This window comes from Macaca fascicularis, chromosome 13, assembly GCF_037993035.2.
Source record: "Macaca fascicularis isolate 582-1 chromosome 13, T2T-MFA8v1.1".
NCBI lineage: Eukaryota > Metazoa > Chordata > Mammalia > Primates > Cercopithecidae > Macaca > Macaca fascicularis.
The window spans coordinates 46399004-46422786 of record NC_088387.1 but is presented as its reverse complement, the minus strand read 5'-3'; the positions used below and the strand labels follow the sequence as shown (position 1 = coordinate 46422786).

The window sequence follows — 23783 nt, the reverse complement described above, 5'->3', positions numbered from 1 at the left end:
CTCGCAGGCCAGCGTGAGTTCCGGGTGGGTGCAGGCTTGGCAGGCCCCACACTTGGAGTGGCCAGCTGGCACTGCTGGCCCCAGGCAGTGAGGGGCTAAGTACCCAGGCCAGCAGCTGCAGAGGGTGTGCCTGGTCCCCCAGCACTGCTGGCCCACCCATGCTGCACTCAAATTCTCGCCATGCCTCAGCTGCCTCCCCACAGGGCAGGGCTGGGGACCTGCAGCTCACCATGCTCGAGCTCCCCGACTAATAAGCTCCTGCATGGCCTGAACCTCCCTGACAGGCACTGCCCCCTGCTCTGCATCACCGAGTCCCATCGACTGCCCAAGGGCTAAGGAGTGCAGGCATGTGGCATGGGACTGTCGGGCAGCTCTACCCATGGCTCTCATATAGGATCCACTAGGCAAAGTCAGCTGGGCTCCTGAGTTAGGTGGGGACTTGGAGAACTTTTATGTCTAGCTAAAGGATTGTAAATGCACCAATCAGCACTCTGTGATCTAGCTAGAGGTTTATAAATGCCCCAATCAGCACTCTGTGTCTAGCTAAAAGATTGTAAAGGCACCAATCAGTGCTCTGTGTCTGGCTAATCTGGTGAGGCCTTGGAGAACTTTTGCGTCTAGCTAAAGGATTGTAAATGCACCAATCAGCACTCTGTGTCTAGCTCAAGGTTTGTAAACGCACCAATGAGCACCCTGTCAAAATGGACCAATCAGCAGGATGTGGGTGGGGTCAAATAAGGGAATAAAAGCAGGAGGCCAGAGCTAGCCCAAAGCCGGAGGCCGGAGCCAGCAGTGGCAGGCTGCTGAGGTCACCTTTCATGTTGTGGAAGCTTTGTTCTGTTGCTCTTTACAATAAATCTTGCTGCTGCTCACTCTTTGGGTCCACACTGCCTTTATGAGCTGTGACATTCACTGTGAAGGTCTGCATCTTCACTCCTGAAGCCAGCAAGACCATGAACCCACCGGGAGGAACAAACAACTCCAGATGCTCTGCCTTTAAGAGCTGTAACACTCACTGTGAAGGTCTGCAGCTTCACTCCTGAAGTCAGCAAGACCACGAATCCACTGGAAGGAAGAAACTCCAGACACATCTGAACACTGGGAAGAACAAACTCCAGACACACCATCTTTAAGAACTCTAACACAAGGGTCCACGCTTCATTCTTGAAGTCGGCAAGACCAAGAACTCACCAATTCCAGACACATGAGGAATATTAAGACAAAATTTATTGACCTCATAAAACTTAGAATCTACTAGTGTAGATAGACAAATGAGGAATTACGTGACAAAATATCCTCTAAGTACTGGGTGATTCAGGTTGGTTCTCAGGGTTCTGTTTTATTTCCACCCAGGAAACACCAGCATTCTTGAATGCTTTCAGCGTTAGGCAAAGGAGCAGAAGTGGGCATTCTGTATGTCAAGGAGGTCTTTAGCAACACCTGCTGCCCTTGCTAGTCCCTAAAGAAGTCTTGTCTGTGGTCTCCATCACCTAAAGGGAGCTGGTGATGGTGGTTGAAGACATCCTGGGTAAAGGAACATTGTGGATCATTGTATATACATGTAAGTTGGTTCAGAAAGTTCAGAAACTACTCAGGGATTTGGAGAGAACTTCCAAAGCTAGCTTTGGATTTTCACACTTTTATGTTCATATTATTCACAAATAATTTTTAATTGTAAGCCCTGTACCATTGTGGACCCAAATTTCTGAGAAAGCCTCAGGAATTCTCTGTACTGGTGTCTCTTTTAAGGCTAGGAACACAAGCAGAAACTCTCTCCAAATTTGAATTTTAATATGTGCTCTGCACTCAATTTAAATGCTTTAAGGAGGCACTTCCTGAAGTTTGCGCTATAACTCCTTAGTTCCAAGGGTTGGTCACTGGTGAACATAATCTGAGAAATGTTATCTTAAGAGATACGAGTTTGTTTAATGAACAGTTTCTGGAAAAAGGATGTAATTTTGAACTCTAAATGCTGTATCTGCCATAAATAAGTGGTTGCCAAGAATGCCACGGTGTGCAAATTACAGAAATTATCATGAGCAGATGGATTCTTGGTTCTGCTCATCTGAATTTAAGAGGTAGGTGGAGCTAAAGATTCTAATTGGACAGAAAGTCACATGGTTTTATGGCTGACATAAAAACACACCCTTTTAATTTTTAGGGCTCTTTTCTTTCTGCTCTTCTGCCAATGGGGATATCATTTAGTTTCAGCTATACAGCTGGGCAGAGGCCACACAGAACCTGCAGCTAGCTAATACAACCATGTCTCTTCTCCCACATCCTGCAATCATCTTCTCCCCCTTGACTTTTAGCTATATTCCACTTTGCAGTTCTTCTCTTTACAACTGACATTACAACTGAGCTCTTCCTCGGGTATCTTTTCAAAGTGCTGTCTAAAACTAGAATTCTATGATTATCTGTCTGTTCTACACTCTGAACTTCCTCTTAAAACTCTACCTCTCCTCTTACCCAGCTGTCCTATGGGAATTCATTATATATCGTGAGATTATGGTGAGCCCTGTGATTCTTCTACAACCCTGGGAGTGTAGGGCTGAAAAAGTTGTTATCTATTATCTGCTGCAACAAATTACCATAAATTTAGTGGCCCAAAACAACATCAATGTGTTATCTTACAGTTCTGGAGGCTGGGGTTTGAAATGAATCTTCTGGGGCTTAAAGAAAGATGTCCTCAGGGCTGTGTTACATCTGGAAACACTACGGGAGAATCCTATTTCTTACTTTTTCAGAAACTGCTTGTATTCCTTGGCTCGTGGCAGCATTACTCCAAACTCCACTTCTGCCATCACATCTCCTTCTCTGTGACTCTGACCCTCCCGCCTCCCTCTTATAAGAACTGTGATTACATCAGGCTTAACCAGATAACTCAGGATCATCTTCCATCTCAAGATACTTAACTCAATTATATTTGCAAAGTTCCTTTTGCCATATAAGGTAACACATTCACAGGCTCCAGAGGTTAGGATTTGGACAGATGGTGGGGGGATTATTCAGCCAACTCTACCACAGTTGGGGAGGGGGAGATTGTGTTCTGCATTGGTCTTTTTGCCTATTGATATCTCCTGATCATTTCTTTACAATAGGCATCAGCAAACTTTTTCCACAAAGGGTCATATGGTAAATAATTTTAGGCTTTGTGGGCCAAGAGGCAAAATCTAGGATATAATATAGGTGCTTACATAACTATTTAAAATGTAACTATTTAAAAATGGAAAAACCATTATTGGCTTGCAAGTGGTACACAAACATGTGGTAGAGGGATTTGGCCCATGGACTGTAGTTTGCTAAATTCTGCTCTGCAATCTTTTGTAAAATACTTTCTTAGAAGCTCATGCCATTCAGATAAATCTCTCATGTTTTATCTTACCTTTGTCACTTATGTATATCCTAGTCACCCTTCAATACACATTGAGGAATTAGCCACTGGAAGAAGTATCCAACAAGGTAGAAACAGTCTCTTGAGTTCCAGATATGGGAAAATCTAACCCTACAGAGTAACAGTAACATCATAAGGAGAAAATGTATTTTTGTTTATGTATCAGCTTTCTATAAAAAGTTCCTGATTCAGAAATGCACTTTTCTCATTCGAGAAATTCACCTGGAAATACCCAGATATCGCCCTGAATGTCCACGTTTTTCTATTCCAAAATATCTGCCAGATTTAGTGTTGTAACAGGGTATAAGGCCTCAGAAACTTTCCATAAAAAGACTAGAGACTGGCTAAAAACGCAAATTTTCAGGACTTTAGAGGAAAATTTTTAGTTAATCATCTCGTCTTTTTTGATGATGTGGAGCTAGTTGTGTGATTCTGGTTCTGAATGGAATCCCTAATATGGGCCCTGGCCTCAGGCCCAGATAAACCTTTCTTCTGAGAGCCTCAGCGGTTCATTGTGTTCTTCAAATAACAGCTAGAAGTGAAGTTATTTTTAATTTCACTGTCACCACCAGTAGGCTCATCTCTACCTACCACTGAAAGAAAGAAAATGAAAAGGTAATAAATGGTTAGGAGAAGAGAGTTTCCTTTTTTTTCTTCTATTTTATTTTTAATTGAATTTTTTTTTTTTCTTTTTGAGACAGAGTCTTGCTCTGTTGCCTACACTGGAGTACAGTGGTGTGATCATAACTTACTGCAGCCTCAAACTCCTGGGCTAAAGTAATCCTCCCACCTCAGCCTCCTGAGTCGCTAGGACTACATGCATGCGTCATAACACCTGGCTAATTTTATACTTTTTTTGTAGAGACCGGGTCTTGCTATGTTTCCCAGACTCATCTCCTGGCCACAAGTGAGTCTCCCTAAGTGCTGAGTTACAAGCATGAGCCACCTTAGCCAAGACATTTTTGTATATTACTTCCCTATCTCAGTAACTAAATGATGGTTTTTCCCATAGACAGGAGATCAAGTGTGTCTGAGGGTCAAGTGTCTAGACGATATGAATGAGACTGAGATGGTCTTGAAAGCAGAAATAATGGAATATATGATGTGACTATTTTGCAGACACAAGAGGCATACTTCCAATGTTTAAGTTTTAGAAGTTTACCTTTATTTGTTCAACCCTTGCGAGACTGAGAACCTGTATTTTATGAAGTTAAGAACGGCCATTGCAATTCAAGAAGAAACGCCAATGCCTTCAAAACCTGTAAGAATTTGGTAACATTCTGAGTGCTAAATCCAACTTGAAAAAATGCCCTGCAAACTCTATCACAGAGCCCCATCTAAGTTAATGTAGGAGAGATGGGAGAGACTCTAAAACTGAAAGAGACGAGGAAATGATTAATGGTAGAGGAAAGAATAAATGAAATCAGATAAAACAGACCTTCACACACTTAAGAAAATTATCTTCATCACAAACAATCAATGCCTTGGGGATCTGTGGTACAGCATGCTGCAACAGGCTGTATTTCAAATTCTCTGAGACTTTATGCATTACTTTATTAACTCAAAAAACATTTGAGGAGACACTACTATGAAACAGGTCCTGCATGTGCACTGAGAAATCAGAGGTAAGATACAGTATAGCTGTCAGTGGCTTAGAGATTAGGGGACAAAGACAGGTACCAAAAAATCACACACAGTGTGTGTGTGCAAGGAGCAGTGGGGATGCAAAGGAAGAATTGACTCTATCTGGAAAAAGAAAGAAGGATATTCTGGTTCCAGGGTGAAAAAGAAATTCATATCTTCAAAATTTACAAAAAAAGCCATGAGGTTTCAAATTTGCTGCTGACATGGGAAGACTATCACTTTGAAGGCTGATATTTTGGTGCTATTTTTAATGTTAAGTTTAATATTTAGGACAAGGAATGTATCCTGATATATACTGATTTGGGCTGTGATATGGTATGGCTGTGTGTCCCCACCCAAATCTTATCTTGAATTGTAATCCCTACCTGTCAAGGGAGGTACCTGTAATCCCCATGTGTCAAGGGAGAGAAGTGATTGGATTATGGGGGCAGTTCCCCACATACTATTCTCAAGATAGTGAGCTGATAGTCACGAGATCTGATGGCTTTATAAATGGTAGTTTTTCCTGTGCTGATACATGCTCTCTCTCATCTGCCGCTGTGTAGGACCTGCCTGCTTCCCCTTCTGCCATGATTGTAAGTTTCCTGGGACCTCCCCAGCCATACAGAACTATGAGTCAATTAAGCCTCTTTCCTTCATAAATTACCCATTCTTGGGTATCTCTTTATAGCAGCGTGAAAATGGACTAATACAGTAAATTGGTAAACAGGAGTGGGGCACTGCTATGAAGATACTAGAAAATGTGGAAGTGACTTTGGAACTGAGTAATGGGCAGAGGTTGGAACAGTTTCGAGAGCTCAGAAGAATATAGGAAGATGTAGGAATGTTTGGCCCTTCCTAAAGATTTGCTGAATGGTTTTGGCCAAACTGCTGATAGTCATGTGGATAATGAAATCCAGGCTGAGATGGACTCACATGGAGATGAGGAATTTATTGCAAACTGCAGCAAAGGTCACATTTGCTCTCTCACCTGCTATCATGTAAGATGTGCCTGCTTCCCCTTCTACCATGATTGTAAGTTTTCTGAAGCTTCCCCAGCCATATGGAACTATGAGTCACTTAAACCTCTTTCCTTTATAAATTATCCAGTCTCAGGTATTTCTTTTTAGGATATTTAGGATACTTCTTTTAATACAGGTTGGCAAATAATTAAAAGATTGACACCCCATATCTGATCACAATTTTTCAGAGGAGTTCATTTTATAATTTGTGCAATCTCAACATTGCTTGAGAAGATAAGGAAACACATGGGAAATGAGGCTAATTTTGCTCTGCTCAAAACTGATTAGAATAGTGAGTTTAGCTGCCTTTATCAGAACTGTCACTCTGATAAACATGATATTGAAGCTTTTGTGACAGCTATGATAATAGGTGGAAGGTATTGCCTGACTCACTTTACTTCAACAAAGTAGAATGTATATATATGTAAATAAAATATTAGAATAAAAAGGGAGAAGTACCATTAAAAGCATATAAATAAATTAGAAACTATTCAGCACAAGGAGCAAAAAGGCAAGAAACACGTTAACTTTGAATGTTCATTATCGTGAATTATTATAAGGGGGGGATGAATGAATATCCTTTGTGAACATAAGGTAACTCCAATTGAAGCATAAGAAGTTAAAAGTAGTAAAGGGAAATGGTTACCTAAATAAGAGGGTTACTCTGCTCTATAGAATTCCCTTTGAAGTTTTAGGATCAATTTTACTCATGAAGAATGAGTTAGGAATAAGCCTGTCAAAGATAAAGTTGGAAGCAGAGACTTCAAGAGCCCTTCCAGCCTTCAATTCAGGGTTGTATTTCATTAGCCTCTCTCTCCTAATACAAAATACAATGTGGATGTTCCTGGACAGTGAGTGGCCCACTGCGTGGTCATTCAGAAACCCAGGCTTCTTCCATTTTGTGGCTCCACCATCCTCTAGAGCCTCAGAATTCTTTGCTGAATCTTCTGCATCCAGCCAGCAGAGAGGATAGAAGATCATATGAGCCAACCAACGTCGAAATGGCAAATGTCAATTAGGTAGGCCTGCCACATTCCATTGGCAAAACTGTCACACAGCCACATCTACCCAAAATAGTGTCCTGGAAATATAGTCCCTCCATGTGTCCAGAAAGTGGAGAGAACAGGGTTTGGTGAATACAATACAGTCTTTACCACAGTTCAACAAATATCTGCTGAAAGCATGTGATGTGTGCATCCTGCTGGGACCCAATAACAAGGCCTTTGAGGTACAAGTGAACAATTTCACAACAGTATGGTAGGAACAAGGGGCATAACAAGCACAGTATATGTGGAAACTTAGAGGACAATACTTAGCCCAGCCTAGAGAAGTCTTGGAAGGCTTCCTGGTAGAGGAAACACTTGTGCTGAGTCTTGAGGATAGGTAGAAAAGTGGGAGAAAGAGGGGAAGGTATTTTAGACAGAAGCAACAATTGGGATAAAAAGTGTGGAAGAGAACTCTAAGCCATTCGATATTATCAGAATGTAAAGGAATGAGCAAGGAGGACAGGTGATGAAGCTGCAGGAGCCTTCTATAGAGAGCCCGGTATGTTATGTAGAAGTATTTGCACATTTTAAATAAGCAATGGGGAAAAAATGGGAGATTTAAAAGAGAGATTGGTATATGAGCAACCATGCATTTAATAGAGGTCACCTTGGTAGCTGTAATCAGTATGGCTTTGCCGGTGGCAAGACTTAGGTAACAGTTTGGAGCCTTTTCCAATTGTTTAGGCAGGAGATGATAAGGGCTTAAACTAAGCTGTACAGGAAGAATCAATGTAAGAAATATTAATGACTTAAAATTGGGAAGATTGTTAATTGTTATGCGTGAAACTTCAAGGAAAAGAAGGAAACTGAAATGGTCCCAGGCTTCTGATTTGGGTAACCTTGTAACTTTCCTTGTCATTAACTGTATTAGTCCATTCTCACATTGCTATAAGAACTACCTGAGACTGGGTAGTTTATAAAGAAAAGAGGAATAATTGGCTCATCATTCCACAAGCTATATGGGAAGCATGGTTGCGAGGCCTCAGGAAACTTACAATGAGAGCAGAAGGCGAAGGAGAAGCAGGCATATCCTACATGGCAGAACCAGGAGGAAGAGAGAGAAGAGGTGGGTGCTGCAGACTTTTAAACAGCAAGATCTCATGATAACTCCCTCACTATCACAAAAACAGAAAGAGGCAAACTCGCCCCTGTGATACAATCACCTCTGACCAGGCCCGCCCTTCAACATTAGAGATTACAAATTGACATGAGATTTGGGCAAGGGCACAGATCCAAACCATATCATTAACTGACAGAAAATATAGGTAGAGACATAGGTGTAGGGGGAAGATGAGTGCAGTTTTGGGAAGTTGTCCAGCTATTTATTGTAAACTTAGGGGCATACTGCATATAGAAATGTTTGCTCCTCTATCCTTTGGGAACAGTAATACATTCATAACATGCTACATGTAAAAAGGACTCCTCAGGGTGGCCAACCTTAGGGTAGAGGTTGTATGGTAGTGTATTTCTCCTTCATAAAAGTGGGAAAATAAACTTAGTGGCATAAAAATACCACCAATTTACTGTGTTCATGGATTCTGTGGAGTAGGAAGTTGGACAGGGCTCAGCAGGGGTGATTCATCTCTGTTCTACAATGTCTAAGGCTTTGGTTGGAAAGAGTCATATGGCTGGGGGCTGGAATAACTTGGAGATTTCTTCACTCACTGCTGGGGCATTGGTGGAGAGGACTGAAAGGCTGGCTTTGGCGCTATCGAATGTCTAGCAGCATTCCTAGCCTCTAGCCACTGGATACAAATAGCATCCCACCCACCCAGCAGTAACAACCAAAATGTCTCCCTGACACAGCCAAATTTATCCTGTGGGACAACTGTCTCCTGTGGTTGAGGTCAGTGGGGTATATGAGTCTGAAACTTAGCCAGGACTGGAAAGAGATTTTTCAAGTCATCAGTGTGTAGGTGGTCTTTAGAGTCACTGTAATATATGAGATGTCTCAGGATGTAGGGTGAGAAGACCAGCGCTTCAAGGTGAGAAGGATGGACCCATATTGAAGGGGTTGAGGAAAAGAAGATAAAGCATTAAGAAAAATAAAAAAGAAAAACTGTGAGAGAGAGTAGGAAAACCAAGAAAGACAGAAAAGACTGGTGCAGTGGCTATTGCGAGTGCCTGCCTAGCATCCTATCTCCACTTTCCACTTAGAGAAGCTCAGTCTCTTGACCACAATGACTGGTGATTTCATCCATCGACCTACACAAGCCAAGCCATAGAGTCCTTCCTGTGATTTTATATTTTAAGCCACAGAGTAAGGTGTTTTTTTTTTTTCCCTCTTCTGTCCTTATCTGAAACTATGTAAATCCCAAAGTCCCTATGGTGTGCTCCCTGCCACATGGCAAAGGTTCAGCTGAGTGCGTTTAGAGATGCCATGAGTTGAAAATGACCACCTGTCCCTTGCAGCTCAGGAAGAGGCTCTTAAGGGAAGTTGGTGGGAGCATTAATGCCTGAAGCGGATTTATTGGGCTCCTAAGTCATCTTTACTTCGAAAGTTATCTCAGAATTTTGTCCACTAGTGCTTCTTTGTGAAACTTCCAAAGACCAGGAAACCTGCACCAAAAAAGCATCCCTTCCACATTGTGTCTTGCTTCTGACTTCTGAGCTAAACAAGCCATGAACCTGTGCCAAATATGCACATATGTAGTGGGTGAGCTGTGTGGGGGGTTTGATCAGAAGCAAGCACCTGAACACACTATATTGCACAAGTGTGTTACAGTTTCATCTGCAGTAGAAGACAATGAAACCAGCGGCAGAAGGAAGCAAAATGGAGAGCTGAGAAAGAACAACTTTTTGGTAGCATTTAAGATCCTGGATCCAGTCATCTCTGAAGCCTCAGATCCAGCCATGACCTTCCAGTTGTGTGGATCAATAAATGCTCTTAAGTGGAATATCTTTCTGTTGCAAATGCAAGTGTTCTATTACAGAAACTAAAACCAGGTGTGAAGTGATAACCCTAAAATGTGGAATTGGTTGAATCAAGATAGGGAAGGTTGAAAAGCTGTAATCCTTGTTATATGAAAGTGAAGCAGCTGCTACCTAGTGTATTTTATGCCTCAGACAATGTCCCCACCACCATAATTACAAGAACATTATGGACTTGGTCAAAAGGATATGGGAGTGAGAACTGAGACAGGCATATACCCCGGAGCCCTCCCAAACACCTCAGCTACTGCATTCCCTACCCAATAAGGCTCATAATCCTGCCCCATAATCAGCTTTGATGCTCCCTGGTGATGGAAATCAGCTCCCAATTGTTCCGTTTTTCTAAGAGGTGGAGACAAGGATAGATGACATTAATCTAAAGCCCAGAGGAATTGGATGATTCCTGCAATTGTTGCTAAGGGACTGAAACCACAAGGGCAAGGATCCAGATTCAGAAATGCTGACTCAGCAAGATTTTTGGCACTTGTAAGTAGCCAGCCAACGTTGCCAGCCACCCAAAATTATATAATTGGGCCAGCGACTGAGTGTTTCAAGTGAACTTTATTGCCCCCTTGGCAAGCAGAGATTATGATTATGATTGTTCAGTTCTTAAGACAGCCCTCCAAGAGTCCTTACAACAAAAAGTGGGTTGCTAAAGCAGTAGAGACCTCACCGGAGGAAGTTTCCTGACCATCCTCTTAAGCATGGTGACAAAGTCAATGAACAGGGGAGACTCTCGCAGCAGGAAGGCCCTGGAGCACCCAGATAGACTGACTAGGAACCCACTCCATGGCAAAAGAAGGGAGTAAACAGAGAGACAGGTCTCACTCTTCCTGTTTACCAGCCTAGGGGATGTTTTGTCCTCTGTAACCTATTTCTAAATGTGGCAGAGCCTGGCTTCTCTTCCTTCTCTACCAACTTCTTTTCATATAAGGGCTACCATCTTATTTCTAGCTTTAGGTAAGTCTTCTATTCCTCTGTCTGCTTAACAACTATAGCAATCATACATATAACCTACAGAAAGTGAAAAGCCCATTATCACACAGGAACCATCTCCCTACTCTAATCCTTGAGGGGGCCTGGCAAAAGCCCATACTCATGTATATAAAAGAGCTGTCATTTAAGGTAAGGGTAACCACAGAGACAGCCATGAAACCAAAAAGATTTTATGTAATGTTTATTTTTTTAATTCCCACCCTAACTTTGGCTTTAATCCTTACCTCTCATTTCCATTCTTTTCTTTGAAATTCAAACTTTTTTTAAAAAAACAAAGTGTTTAAAATCACAATTATCTAGAATCATCATAAAATTTTCTTGTCTCCAAAGAGGGGGAAAACACACCACTTTTATTTTTATGCAGCATTTTCAAATATGCATGTCAATATATATTTTATAAACTATTTAAAATAAAAACCCTTCATCCTTTGAGGTTATTGACATTTTCTAGTTCACTGACACATCTCCCATAATACAATAGTTGTATTCATTTTTCATGAATGAGATGGGAACTATACTAAAAAATAGGATTTTAATCCCTGAGGTGCCAGTTAAAATGGACGGCGTTGCCCTTGCAAAACGAGATTTTAAAAATCAGCCTTAAATAATAAGCATGGATCACGCTATTTGACTCCGAATCACCTCCATAGCATGGAGCCATTTAGGAAATTGCATTTATTGGGTTAAGTTCACCCTGCTATTCCAAGCCCTCATGCTATAATGATCTTTCCTTTTGCAAAGGAATAACACATAGCAAGGAAGTCTGCAGAAACTTCTGAGATCCTCAGAAATCAAGAGAAACCGAAGTAGCGTTTCTCCGATCTCCATCCACAGTGTTGGAGAGGGTTTTTCAGCACCATTCCAAGACCTGGAAGATTGATGAACTGCTTTGATTTTTCTACTTCTCCATACATTTGGCTAAAAAGGAGCAATCCCCCTGGCTAGAAAAGGGGCATGTCCTGGTTTTTCTCTGAAATCACAATATTAGCAGAGCTGGGTTCAGTTCCTTGTGTCCACTGTCCCTGCAGATCCTCTCCCTTCCAGGCGGCCTCCAGTGGTTTCCGGGGTCCTGCTGCTCCCTAATAGTAGCGGTTCAGGCTCCTGGTCCCGGGCACCTCAGGCTGGCCATTCATCCAGATCTCCCTGATGATGCGCTCGCGCTCCTCCAGCCGCTGGGCGCGCTCCAGCTCCTCCGCGGAGGTGAACACGTTCTTGTTCAAAGTCCTCTCGAAGCGGCGGTGTCTCCGCACGGAGAGATCGGACGCGGTGTCCTCACTACCGTCCTCGCTGTCGCTGCTGTCGCTGCTGCTCTCTCTGTCCTGCAGGAACTTCTTCTTGGGACGCCGCCTGCAGTCTGTGTGGCAAGAGATCCTTATCACCAAAGCAGCCAGAGTCAGCACCAGTCCAATGCACACGCCAGAAACAAAGTACAGAGCTGCTCGCTCAGGATTTTCTGGAGGAAGAAGAGGAAAAGCAAGCATTTGAGAGATGACAATTCCACATGCAGAGATCCAATATGACTCCAGCCTACACCTCTCACCAGGCTCCAAAGTTTTGACGGTTACAAAATATTGTCCTCCCATGTGACATATTTTATAATGTATTCAAAATATAATTGACAAACGGTGAATCTGTAAAAGTATATGAGATTCTTTCACTCTTCTTGCAACTTTGACTTAGAGATTCTTCCCAAATAAAAAGGTAAAAGAAAGAGAAACAGTAATTATTTAGCACCTACTGTACACAAGCAGCTTTGCTTAGGTGTCATTTGTTTAAGAGATGTATCTTATCTAAAGCCTCTTTTCACCTAGACCAAAACATCTTTACTTGTGAATTTGCTCATGCACCCCAACTGAATTACCCTTTCATCACAGTCGCAGACAGCTTCTGAGATGAACCCCATCTCCTAGTATTCACACCTTTGTGAAATCCTCTCCTCTTATGGGGTGGACCTAGTGACTGACTTCTAAGAAATACATGCTCTGGTTTCTCTTCATAATGAATAAGTCTTTCGCCTTTTACTTCTAAGAAATACAGTTGACCCTTGAACAACATGGGTTTGAACTGCACAGGACACTTATACACGGAGTTTTTTCAAACAAACATGTGGATCGAAAATACGTTATTTGTGAGATGAGAAATCCACACATAAGGAGTGTCAGCTTTTCAAATATGTGGCTTCTGCAGGGTCAACTGTAGAACTTCAGTATGCATGCACGGATTGGGGTATACACAGGGATGCTGGAGCCAATCCCCTGCATATACCAAGGGTCGACTGTAGGATATGGCAAAAGCAATGGGTGATTCTAAGATTAGGTTACATAAGACTGTGATTTTTGTCTTGTTCTCTTGCTCTCTCCCTCTCTGGGGCTCTTCTTACTTGCTGGTTCTGATGAAGCCAGCTGCCATGTGTGAGCTGCTTTATGGAGAAATCCAAGTGGCAAGGAACTAAGGGTGACCTCTGGCCAACACCCTTTGAGGAACTGAATGGTGCCAACAGCCATGTGAATGAGCTTGGAAGTGAATCATCCCTCCATCTAGTCTTGAGGGGACCACAGTCCCGGCCTTGCAGCAGCCTGTGAGAAACCTTGAACCAAGGATCCCAGCTAAGCCACACTCTATTTCTGATCTGCAGAAACTGGGAGATAATAAATGTGTTCTGTTTTCAGCCACTAAGTTTTGGGGTAGTTCTGTAAAAAGCAATAGTTGCAATCAGTCACACACTGAAAGCCAGTATAGGTAATTAGGAGTGGCCTCAGCAGGTTAACTGATAGGGGAGGAGAAATTTGAGCTCTTTCCTTGGTGAGAGAAGATAACAGTCATTCTGTTGACAATCAGTATGCTTAGTGAGCCTAGTTGTGACCCCTGTAAGATGTGCTTAACAGAATGGGAGTCTTTAGGTGAACAACTTTCATTTCTAGGTACCTACCAGGACAAAGGAACAGGCCTGGCCTTGAGGACACTGTACCCAATGGGTAGTCTTTTATCCCTCACCTGCCTCCCACCCATTTCCCCTGAGTCCCCAGAGTCTATTATATTATTCTTATGCCTTTGCGTATATTTGGACAATTTTTGTAGGTTCTGGAAATTCAAAGACTTAAATAAGATTCAGTTCTTGCTCTCAGAATGCACCTAGTCTACTGGGGAGACAGATGAAAGCAATGGACAGAAAATAAAATAATGGGCTGTTAATGATGGAAGCACATTGTGGGGGCAACCGGCCCTAGGAGAGAGGGAGTCATGGGGGCATTTTGTGAGCATGAGGATGAGATGGAGACACTTGGACCAAATGCTAGGACGATTAGGTAAATTCAAGCCTACTGAAGACCAATGTGTTCCCCCTTATATGGCAAGTCAACACTAACCTACATGCTGGTCTAGTGGCTTGTTCCAGGTCACGTTCACAAAGGTAATGGCATTAAGTTGTGTTTTCTATTTCTGTGTGCTACTTATTAGGATTCTTTTCAATTTAGACACAAAAACTTCATTTCGTTTCACCCTGGTTCCAGATTGTTAAGATTTTTTATAATCTTGATGTCGTCATCTAAATTAATCTCTCTGACTACACATTGGGTACAGTGTACACTGCTCTGGTGATGGGTACACTAAAATCTCAGAAATCACCACTGAAGAACTTATCCATGTAACCACAAACCACCTGTACCCCCAAAACTATTGAAATAAAAAGAAAAGAAAAAACTATTGTCCAAATATGTTCCTAAAATTTCATGAAATCCATGACATCATCAGCCTCAATCTTTAAAATAGCCCACTTATTTCTTTCTTCTCCACCTTTCCTCCTTTGTTGGTTGTCTTTTATGAAATAAAAGGCAGAAGTAAAAAGAGGTACTGTTACATCCCTAGGCCACATGACAAGGTAGAAAGGCCCAAGCAAACAAACCCAAGTCTGCCCAGTTTCAAAGCCTATTCCCTTCTCATCATTTCCTGGTGCTTCCATGGCATCAGTGTCAATGCTGAGGGGCCATATATTACACAAGGCTGTTGGGAGGATCGGTGTAGATAATGCATGTGAAAGTGCTTGGTAAACGTCCCTTTCTGGGTAAATAAAAGGTGGTCTTGTAAGATCTAGCTAGAGCAATCAAGCAAGAGAAAAAAATAAAAGGCATCCAGATAGCAAGAGAGGAAGTCAAACTATCACTCTTTGCAGACAATACAATTCTATACCCAGAAAACCCTAAAAACTTTGCCAAAAGGTTCCTCAAACAGATAACTGACTTCAGCAAAGTTTCAGGATGCAAAATCAATACAAAATCAGTAGCATTTCTATACACCAACAATGTCCAAGCTGAGAGCCAAATCAAAAGGTAATTTCATTTTAATTGCCATAAAAATAATAAAATACCTAAAAAATAGCTACCCAAGGTGAAGGATCTCTACAACAAGAATTACAAAACACTGTTGAAAGAAATTAGAAATGTCACAAACAAATAGAAAAATACTCCATGCTCATGGATTGAAAGAATCAACATTGTTAAAATGGCCATACTGCCCAAAGCAATTTACAGATTCAGTGCTATTCCTATCAAACTACCAACATCATTTTTCACAGAATTAGAAAAAAAAATGATTCTAAAATTCATATGGAACCAAAAGAGGGTTCAAATAGCCAAAGCAATCCTAAGTGGGGGGAAAAAAAGAAAAGCCAGAGGCATCACACTACCCAACTTCAAGCTATATTGTAAGGCTGCGGTAAGCAAACAGTATGGTAGTGGTACAAAAACCAACACATGGACCAATGGAACAGGATAAAGAACCCAGAAATAAAGCTGCACACCTATAGCCATCTGATCTCTGACAAAGTCAACAATAACAGCAAAGGCGAAAAGATTCTCTATTTAATAAATGGTTCTAGGATAACTGGCTAGTTATATGCAGAAGATTGAACCTGGACTCGTTCTTTTTACCATATACAAAAATTAACTCAAGAAGGATTAAAGACTTATGTGTAAGACCTAAAACTATAAAATCTCTAGAAGAAAACGTAGGAAATACCATTCTGGACACTGGCCTTGGCAAAGAATTTATGGCCAAATCTCCAAATGCAATTGTGACAAAAAGAAAAACTGACAAGTGGGATCCAACCAAACTAAAGAGCCTCTTCACAGCAAAATAAACTATCAACAGAGTAAACAGACAACCTACAGAATGGGAGAAAATATTCCTAAACTATGCATCTGACAAAGTCCTAATATCTAGAATCTATTTTAAAAACTTAAACAATTGAGTAAGCAAAAAATAAACAACTCCATTAAAAATGAGCACAGGACATGAAAAGACACTTTGCAAAGAAGACACACATTCGGCCAACAAATATACGAAAAAATGCTCAACATCACTAATCATCAGAGAAATCACGATCAATATCAAAACCACAACGAGATACCATCTTGCATCAGTCAAAATGCCTATTACTAAAAGTAAAAAAATACCATGTTGACAGAGTTGTGCATAAAAGGGAACACCAGGCTGGGCATGGTAGCTCACACCTATAATCTCAACACTTTGGGGGCTGAGGCAGGCAGATCATTTGGGTTCAGGGAGCTTGAGACCAGCCTGGGCAACATGGTGGAAAACTCATCATTACAAAAAACACAAAAATTAGCCAGGCATGCTGGTGCACACCTGTAGTCCAAGCTACTTCTGGGGCTGAGGCAGGAGGATCGCTTGAGCCAGGGAAGTAGAGGCTGCAGTGAGCCAAGATTGTTCCACTGTAATCCAGTCTGGGTGACAAAGTGAGATCTTGTCTCAAAAAAAAAAAAAAAAAAAAAGTAGGAATTATAAATTAGTTCAGCCCCTGTGGAAAGCAGCATGGAGATTTCTCAAAGAACTTAAAACAGTACTATGATTTGACCCAGCAATCCCACTACTGGGTGTATATCTAAAGGAAAATAAATCTTTCTACAAAAAAGATACCTGCACTTGTATGTGTATTGCAGCACTAGCACTATTCACAATAGCAAAAACATGGAATCAACCTAGGTGCCCATCAACAGAGGATTGGATAAAGGAAATGTGGTACATATTTCCACATTTGTATTCCATGGTACACCATGGAATACTAAGCAGCCATAAAAGGAATAAAATCATGTGTTTTGCAGCAACATGGATGCAGCTGAAGGCTATTATCTTAAGCAAATTAACACAGGAATAGAAAATCAAATACTGCATGTTGTCACTTATAAGTGGGAGCTAAAAGCTGGGTAAACATGGACATAAAGAAGGGAACAATAGACATTAGGGACTATTAGAGGGGGAGGGTGGGGTGGGGTAATGGGTTGGAAAACTACCTATCGGGTACTATGCTCACCACCTAAGTGATGGGATCATTCGTACACCAAACCTCAGTGACATGCAATTTACCCATGTAACAAAACTGGTAACCCCAAACCTAAAATAAAAGTTAAAAAAAAAAAACACAAAAAATCCAATAAGGAGGGGATATGAGAACCTTCTGCGCTACCTCTTCAATTTTTATGTTAATTCAAAACAGCTGTATACAATGTGTATTAATTTTTTAAAATCTAGCAACACTGTTTCAGGAAAAGATCTGTTTTAGATATTATTTAACAACTAGCTTAATGTCTCACCATTAGATGGAGATGCTGTTTACTTTTAAAAGTGAACCAAATGTTACGTTGTCAATGTATCTGTACATCTAGTTGTAGCACTACTGACTTAATAAATTTAAGTTTGCACCACACACACTTTTTTTTTTTTTTTTTAAAGATGGTCTTCTCAGAACTCATTTGCTTACAAATAGCATATTCCTATGCCAGGCGCTATGGGATCACATCAAAGGCCCCACCTTTATCTTAGGATTGATTTTTTCCCGGAGGAAATAATGACCAGAACAGTCCATGAACTCCACACCAATCTGCATTGATTTGTGATTTGCTCATGTCTGCCTGATTATAATTAACATGCACAATGTGTACAAAAACATGATAACTGATGACAGGCTGGAATGGGCGTGAGTCTTATCTAGATTCTAGAGCAACTTAGAAAATTCTTAAGCCCTCAGATAGAGAGAACATGTCTTGGGGCAAATAAAAGCCCTGGACTTGGCCTCCCTGGATTGGGTTAAATCCAATAATTTGCCTTTCTTTTGTAAAGTGGGAGGAAGGCATTGTCATTTATTAGTTAAGTGACCTTGAGCCAATCACAACCTCACTAGACCTTCAAGCCTGACAGGAGAAACGGACATGCAATAAACATAACTGGAATTGAGCACAACCGAGTGAAATAATGGAAGCGGGCATGAGGTACCTACCACTGGGGCAGTCTCAGAGAGTACAGAATTGGAGAAAAGTCAGTGGGCACAGGAAATGGAAAACAAAAAAGCCATAAAGGGTCAGTCCAGAGTGGTCTTTACAAAACCTAGTTCTAGTGATAATTCAAAAGTCAAAATCACTGGGATAAAGCAAAATGAAGCCCATTTGCTGGAGAAATGGGTTCTGCTGTTTATCAAGATAAAATATCTCCCAAGGGTCAGGTCTTGGACCTGTCTACTTTGTCCAGAGTTCCCTAGGAGCCCTTTTCCTCTGAAAGAGCCTTGACTCTGCCTCAGAAATCTGCTCCCAATTGCTAACAGAATTGATTTTCTGCCACTAGTTGCATCAGGTAGGAATAAGGTCATTCTACTCAGGGTGACAGCTGGTTAGCTAGCCCAAGGTGCTGCCTCTGCCCACAAACTCATGAAGCCATCAGGCCACTGACTATGCCTAAGTCCCTGTCGGTCTAAAAGGGCCTGAGTTTCATCTCACCACTCAGCCTTACTCAAGATAAGCAGTCTTCACAGTGGGAACATGTGCCTAAGAGGTGAACAGGCACAGCTGGTTTTAAGGAAATCTATTTCTAGACCTTACACAGCCATTTTCTTTATTCTTTCCTATATTAGATCTGCCTGAGAAGGTGCCTGTGGTGGAAAGCACAGGCTCACCTGTTCTACACCACCCACCACCCACTGCTTCCCCCATTTCACTAAACTCAAGTCAGACCTTTCCCCCACCCCACATCCCATCTTACTATGGTGCGCTGCCCAGAGTGCAAAAATGGCTACCAAGCAAAATAACAGTTCCAAATATTGAAATATTGATGTCAATGACAGGAGGCAAAAGCCCCTAACAACTGGTAACACATCCTTTTCCAAGTCAGTTTCCAATTCTTGGTTTTCAACAAAACTGAAGGAAGGCCTAATCAGGTTGTCAGCTGATAAATCAAAATAACTTGATGATGGATCACTCTGATTTTTGGCATATGATGAAAACTTAATTCAAAGACTGGAGTGACTTAATTATAACAAAACTTCTTTTGTTTTTGTCTGCATGTTTGTATGAACAAACTTTCTCAACACCCATAACTATACAAATAAAAATCAGAAATAGAACTGTCACTGAATCATGCCTCCTTCTGGCAATAAGTGATATTTATTCATGAATACATAAATACATAAACAAATTGAGGGGAAAGGAGGAAACTCATCCATCTCTTTAAGAGATACATTTCCTGTAAATTTTAATTTGTATGTTTTTTGAATTTTTATGTTTAAAAACTCCCATGTACCTTCCAACTTCATACAGAAGGTAACTCACATTGATCTCATCCTCTTTTTATCTCAAACATCTAGTTATCTCTCTTACCTCTCTCTCTATTCTTTTCATTCCCTCTCTCCCTTCCTCCCTCCCTCCCCTTTTCAACCTTCCCCTTTCTGCCTGAGGCTCCCTTCAGTCATCTGTGCGCAATGCCTAGAGTCATCTTTTTGACTCACTCTTTGGCTTCTAGCCATAAATTAATTAATCTCAGCCATTCTCACGTCTCTTCCATCTCTTGCCTACTCACTGCCATTTCCCCGCACCTGCAAGTTTTCTAACTCTGGATTCCATTTCCTTCCACCTTCAATTCATTTTGCACATGGATGTCAAAGCAACACTTTAAAATCTGACTCCTATTATTTGCCTTATTACTTTTACAAAAAAAGAGGACACTCAAGGCTGTCAAAAATCTGGTTCCAATCTCCCTTTCAATCATATCCCCACAAACTCTTCCACAGGAGCCTTTAGTCCAGACAAGCCAAAGACTTCATTGTCCACTCTTGACCCACAAACACACCTTCCTCTTCCTGTTTATCCCTGACTGCTGGAATGCCAGAGTGTGGACCCCTTAGTGAATTTTTTCCAATAGATAATTAACCTTCAATAAAACTGAGTCTTTCTTACATTGATGTAGTGCTCAAGTGACATGCCTTGAACTTCACAAACGTTTAATTCCTTCTTTTGACAGTATGAAACATTCTAAAGGAGTTTTCTTAGAGTTCTATTAAAGGTCACTTTATTATGAGTGTGAAATAAAAATTCTACATAAGGTTATTGTGAAAATTCTCCCCTTAGGAAAAGAAGAATTTAAAGTAATCCTGCATATACTTTGGTTTAGGAGGTATGGCTTTGAGTATATAAATTAGAAATGAGTTTATACTGCTTTGCATGCCCTGGCAACAAAAAAGGTTTTGATTTCTGGCCTTACTTTGGCTTCGCCTCTTTAATCAAGCGAAAGAAATTGAGCCAATTATAGTTACGCCACAGCTTTTCTGAGCTAGAATGAAATGAGCCAAAGAGAGGGACTGGCCCACTTCTGCTATAATGCCCTTGAAGAAGCCGCACAATGGGAAGCTGGCTCTGCTCTCATGGGTAAAGGAAGGGACCTTGCAGGCAGAGTAAGTGGGAATCAGCAGGCAAAGCTCTTGTGGTTGGCACTGTACATCCATTTTCTGTGGATGATCCTTCAGACCAAAGTCTTGTCCTCTGTCTCCTACACCATGAAGCCTTGAAGAGAACCTGCCTAGGTAAGCCATGATTCAGAAGGAGATACCAACACTGCATCTTCCCTCAGTCTCCTCAACCCAAAGAAGACAATTCCTCAACCAAGAGAAAATCTGCCTGGATCCCAGAGTGAGAGAAAGAGGACATGACAGAGAAAGAGTACATCAGTTACACTTGCTTTATTGCCCAACTTATGCAATAACTCAACCTCTCTTCTGTTAAAGTGAGTAGCATTAAAAGAACTTAATTTAACCAATCCATATTGGTAGGTTAGAAATAAATTTGGGATAAGCTGTCTTTTAAAGCCTCTAGATAGCTCATGTATCCACTAAGGCAGCAAACATAACCCTGTCCTCCCTGGAGTATATATCTGGAGCTCCATAAATCTATCTCCATTTCTTGGAGACTCCTATATTCCCTACAGGGGTTTTCAGACCATGAAGGTTTCTAACATAGTAACAATGGCCACATAATCCAGTGAAATACAAGTCAAGAGAAACCTATAAATGCTGAACAGATATAGCAGAGCTTGAGTTATACTCCTTCTACTTCCCAGTCCCTCCACAAGTGGCACCTCTACATGCACCCTTTTACCTATTCTGGAATCTAAGAATGCTTAAAAATATTAGGGTATATACAGATATACATATTGCAGACATGCATGCACAAAGAGACATAGATACGCACTCATGGGGAAGAAAGGGAGGGATGAGAACAGGAAGAAAGGCAAGAGGAAAAGGGAAAGAGGGAGGAAGATATCAGATAGATGACAGATACATACATACATGCATACATACATAGAGTGAGTGAGAGAGCTATCATTCACTGAATGCTTCTCTTTGCCAAGATCTGGAATAATTCCTTTATGCTGATCATCTGCAATACCTTCAGCCATTACCACTGTTCAGCAGGGTAAGTAGGGTTACTCTTGTTTAAAAGCTGAGGCCGAGATGAGGGTGTCAAATGTAATTCTGCCTGATACTCAAAAGTTCATGCTTTGACCAAAACAGAAACGAAACTAAAGGCAGAAAAACAAGTAATTCTAGCTTTCACATACTGCCCTCACCCCACCTATTACATAGGCCTAACATCAAAGATAGTTTCTGAACTCCATCTTGGAAACCACTGTGCTCCCTCTGTAGCTGAATGAGTCCACCTTGTCCTGCCTCCCAGATCAGAACACATCCCCTTTTGTCTCTAGCATCCAGATGTGGATTCCTGGACAAGCCCAGTAAGAGCAACCAGACCGGGTAAGGGAGTTCACTGGATCCCAAGTTGGTGACTCAGGTCTGATTTTCACAGCTGATACAATGAATGTCATGCCTCTTCATCCTTTTCCCACAAAATTCAAAACTGAAGCTCTAAGGTGATTGTTTTTTCTCTCCTCTAATACTTTCTGCTCCAGGTCACTTCCTCTTCGCCAATGATCCACCCTGGTCTTGACTAGATCCAGACAGCTGTTAATTACCCAGGAAGCAGAGTGGGGAGGGCTATTGTCAGTTGTTTTCCCTTGATAAATAAAAATAAATGTATTGCTGTATCTTGTTTCCTGCAGGTCATTGTTTTCATGGGCAGGAAGAGGCCCTATGTAGAGGTCCTGAAGCTAATCTCATTTGCACCTTCAGTGGTCAGATCATGCCCAACAGACTCCTTGCAGGAGAGGGCAGCAGCAGCCAGCCCAGACCAGGCCAGCTGATCTCATGCAAGGGCAACCTTCTCTCTGCCTGGGCTTTCTTCTTGGCTCTGAAGCTTCCGATTCCTTGAGTGAAAAGGAAAGGCTTTTAAAATTGGTTTTGACAAATATTGCATGTTTTCACTTAAATGTGAGAGCTAAAAAATTTGATCATACGCAGATAGAAAGTGGAAAGACAGATAACAGGCTGGGAAAGGTGAGTGGAGGGTAGCAGGGAGGATGAAGAGAAGCAGGTTACACGGTACAAACATACAGTTAGATAGAAGGAATAAATTCAATGTTTGATAACACAGCAGGGTGACTATACTTAATACAAATGTATTGTACTTGGGTTGACAGACACCCTAAATGCCCTGACTAGATCACTACACATTATATACATGTAACAAAATTTCACATGCGCCCCATAAATTTGTACTAGTAAAACACAATCTTAACTCCTCAAAATAATAAAATAAAAAAGTGGGTATTAAAGAGAATCATGGGGTTTGTGTGTAGTCAGGGAGTGCTCAGCAAAATCTCCTCTCCAAACTCTAGGCGCTGTAAGAACATCTCTTGCCAGGCGTGGTGGCTCGTGCCTGTAATCCCAGCACTTTGGGAGGTCAAGGCAGGCAGATCATGAGGTCAGGAGTTGGAGACCAGCCTGGCCAACATGGTGAAACCCCATCTCTACTAAAAATATAAAAATTAGCAGGGCGTGGTGGTGGGTGCCTGTAATCCCAGCTACTCGGGAGGCTAAGGCAGGAGAATCGTTTGAACCCAGGAGGCAGAGGTTGCAGTGAGCCGAGATCATGCCATTGTACTCCAGTCTGGGCAACAGGGTGAGACTCTGCCAAAAAAAAAAAAAAAAGAACATCTCTTTATGGCATTCTGCCCCACCCCATAGGAGAGGGAAGACCTCCACTAACACTACTGCCTCTCTAAAATGCTGTTCTTCCCCAGGAAGGAGTATTGAGAAATCTCTGTTCCTACCTGTCTGGCTCTGACGTATTCTCCTTTGAATTCACTGATTTCAGTTCATGTCCTTCGCAGGGACATAGATGAAGCTGGAAGCCATCATTCTCAGCAAACTAACACAGGAACGGAAAACCAAACACCACATGTTCTCACTCATAACTGGGAATGGAACAATGAGAACACATGGACACAGGGAGGGGAACATCATACAGGGCCTATCAGTGGGTGGGGAGCAAGGGGAGGAAGAGCATTAGGACAAATATCTAATGCATGCGGGGCTTGAAA

At 41.6% G+C, this 23783-nt stretch overlaps 1 protein-coding gene and 1 non-coding gene across 7 annotated transcripts in view; one reads left to right on the top strand and one right to left on the bottom strand.

Moving 5' to 3' along the window:
• Positions 1-8429: 8429 nt before the first annotated feature.
• On the top strand, positions 8430-8564 carry LOC123568542 (small nucleolar RNA U109). The gene has a single exon (XR_006691909.1). It is a non-coding gene; the product is annotated as a small nucleolar RNA U109 (small nucleolar RNA).
• A 2612-nt stretch (positions 8565-11176) lies between these two features.
• The window catches only part of EVA1A (eva-1 homolog A, regulator of programmed cell death), a 179315-nt gene continuing 166708 nt past the window's right edge, over positions 11177-23783 (bottom strand). For all 6 annotated transcript variants that reach the window (XM_065526938.1, XM_045369003.2, XM_045369004.2 and 3 more), the window contains one exon: positions 11177-12465. In XM_065526938.1, the coding sequence (XP_065383010.1) occupies positions 12092-12465 (374 nt within the window). In that variant the 3' untranslated portion in view covers positions 11177-12091. The remainder of the gene's footprint in view (positions 12466-23783) is intronic.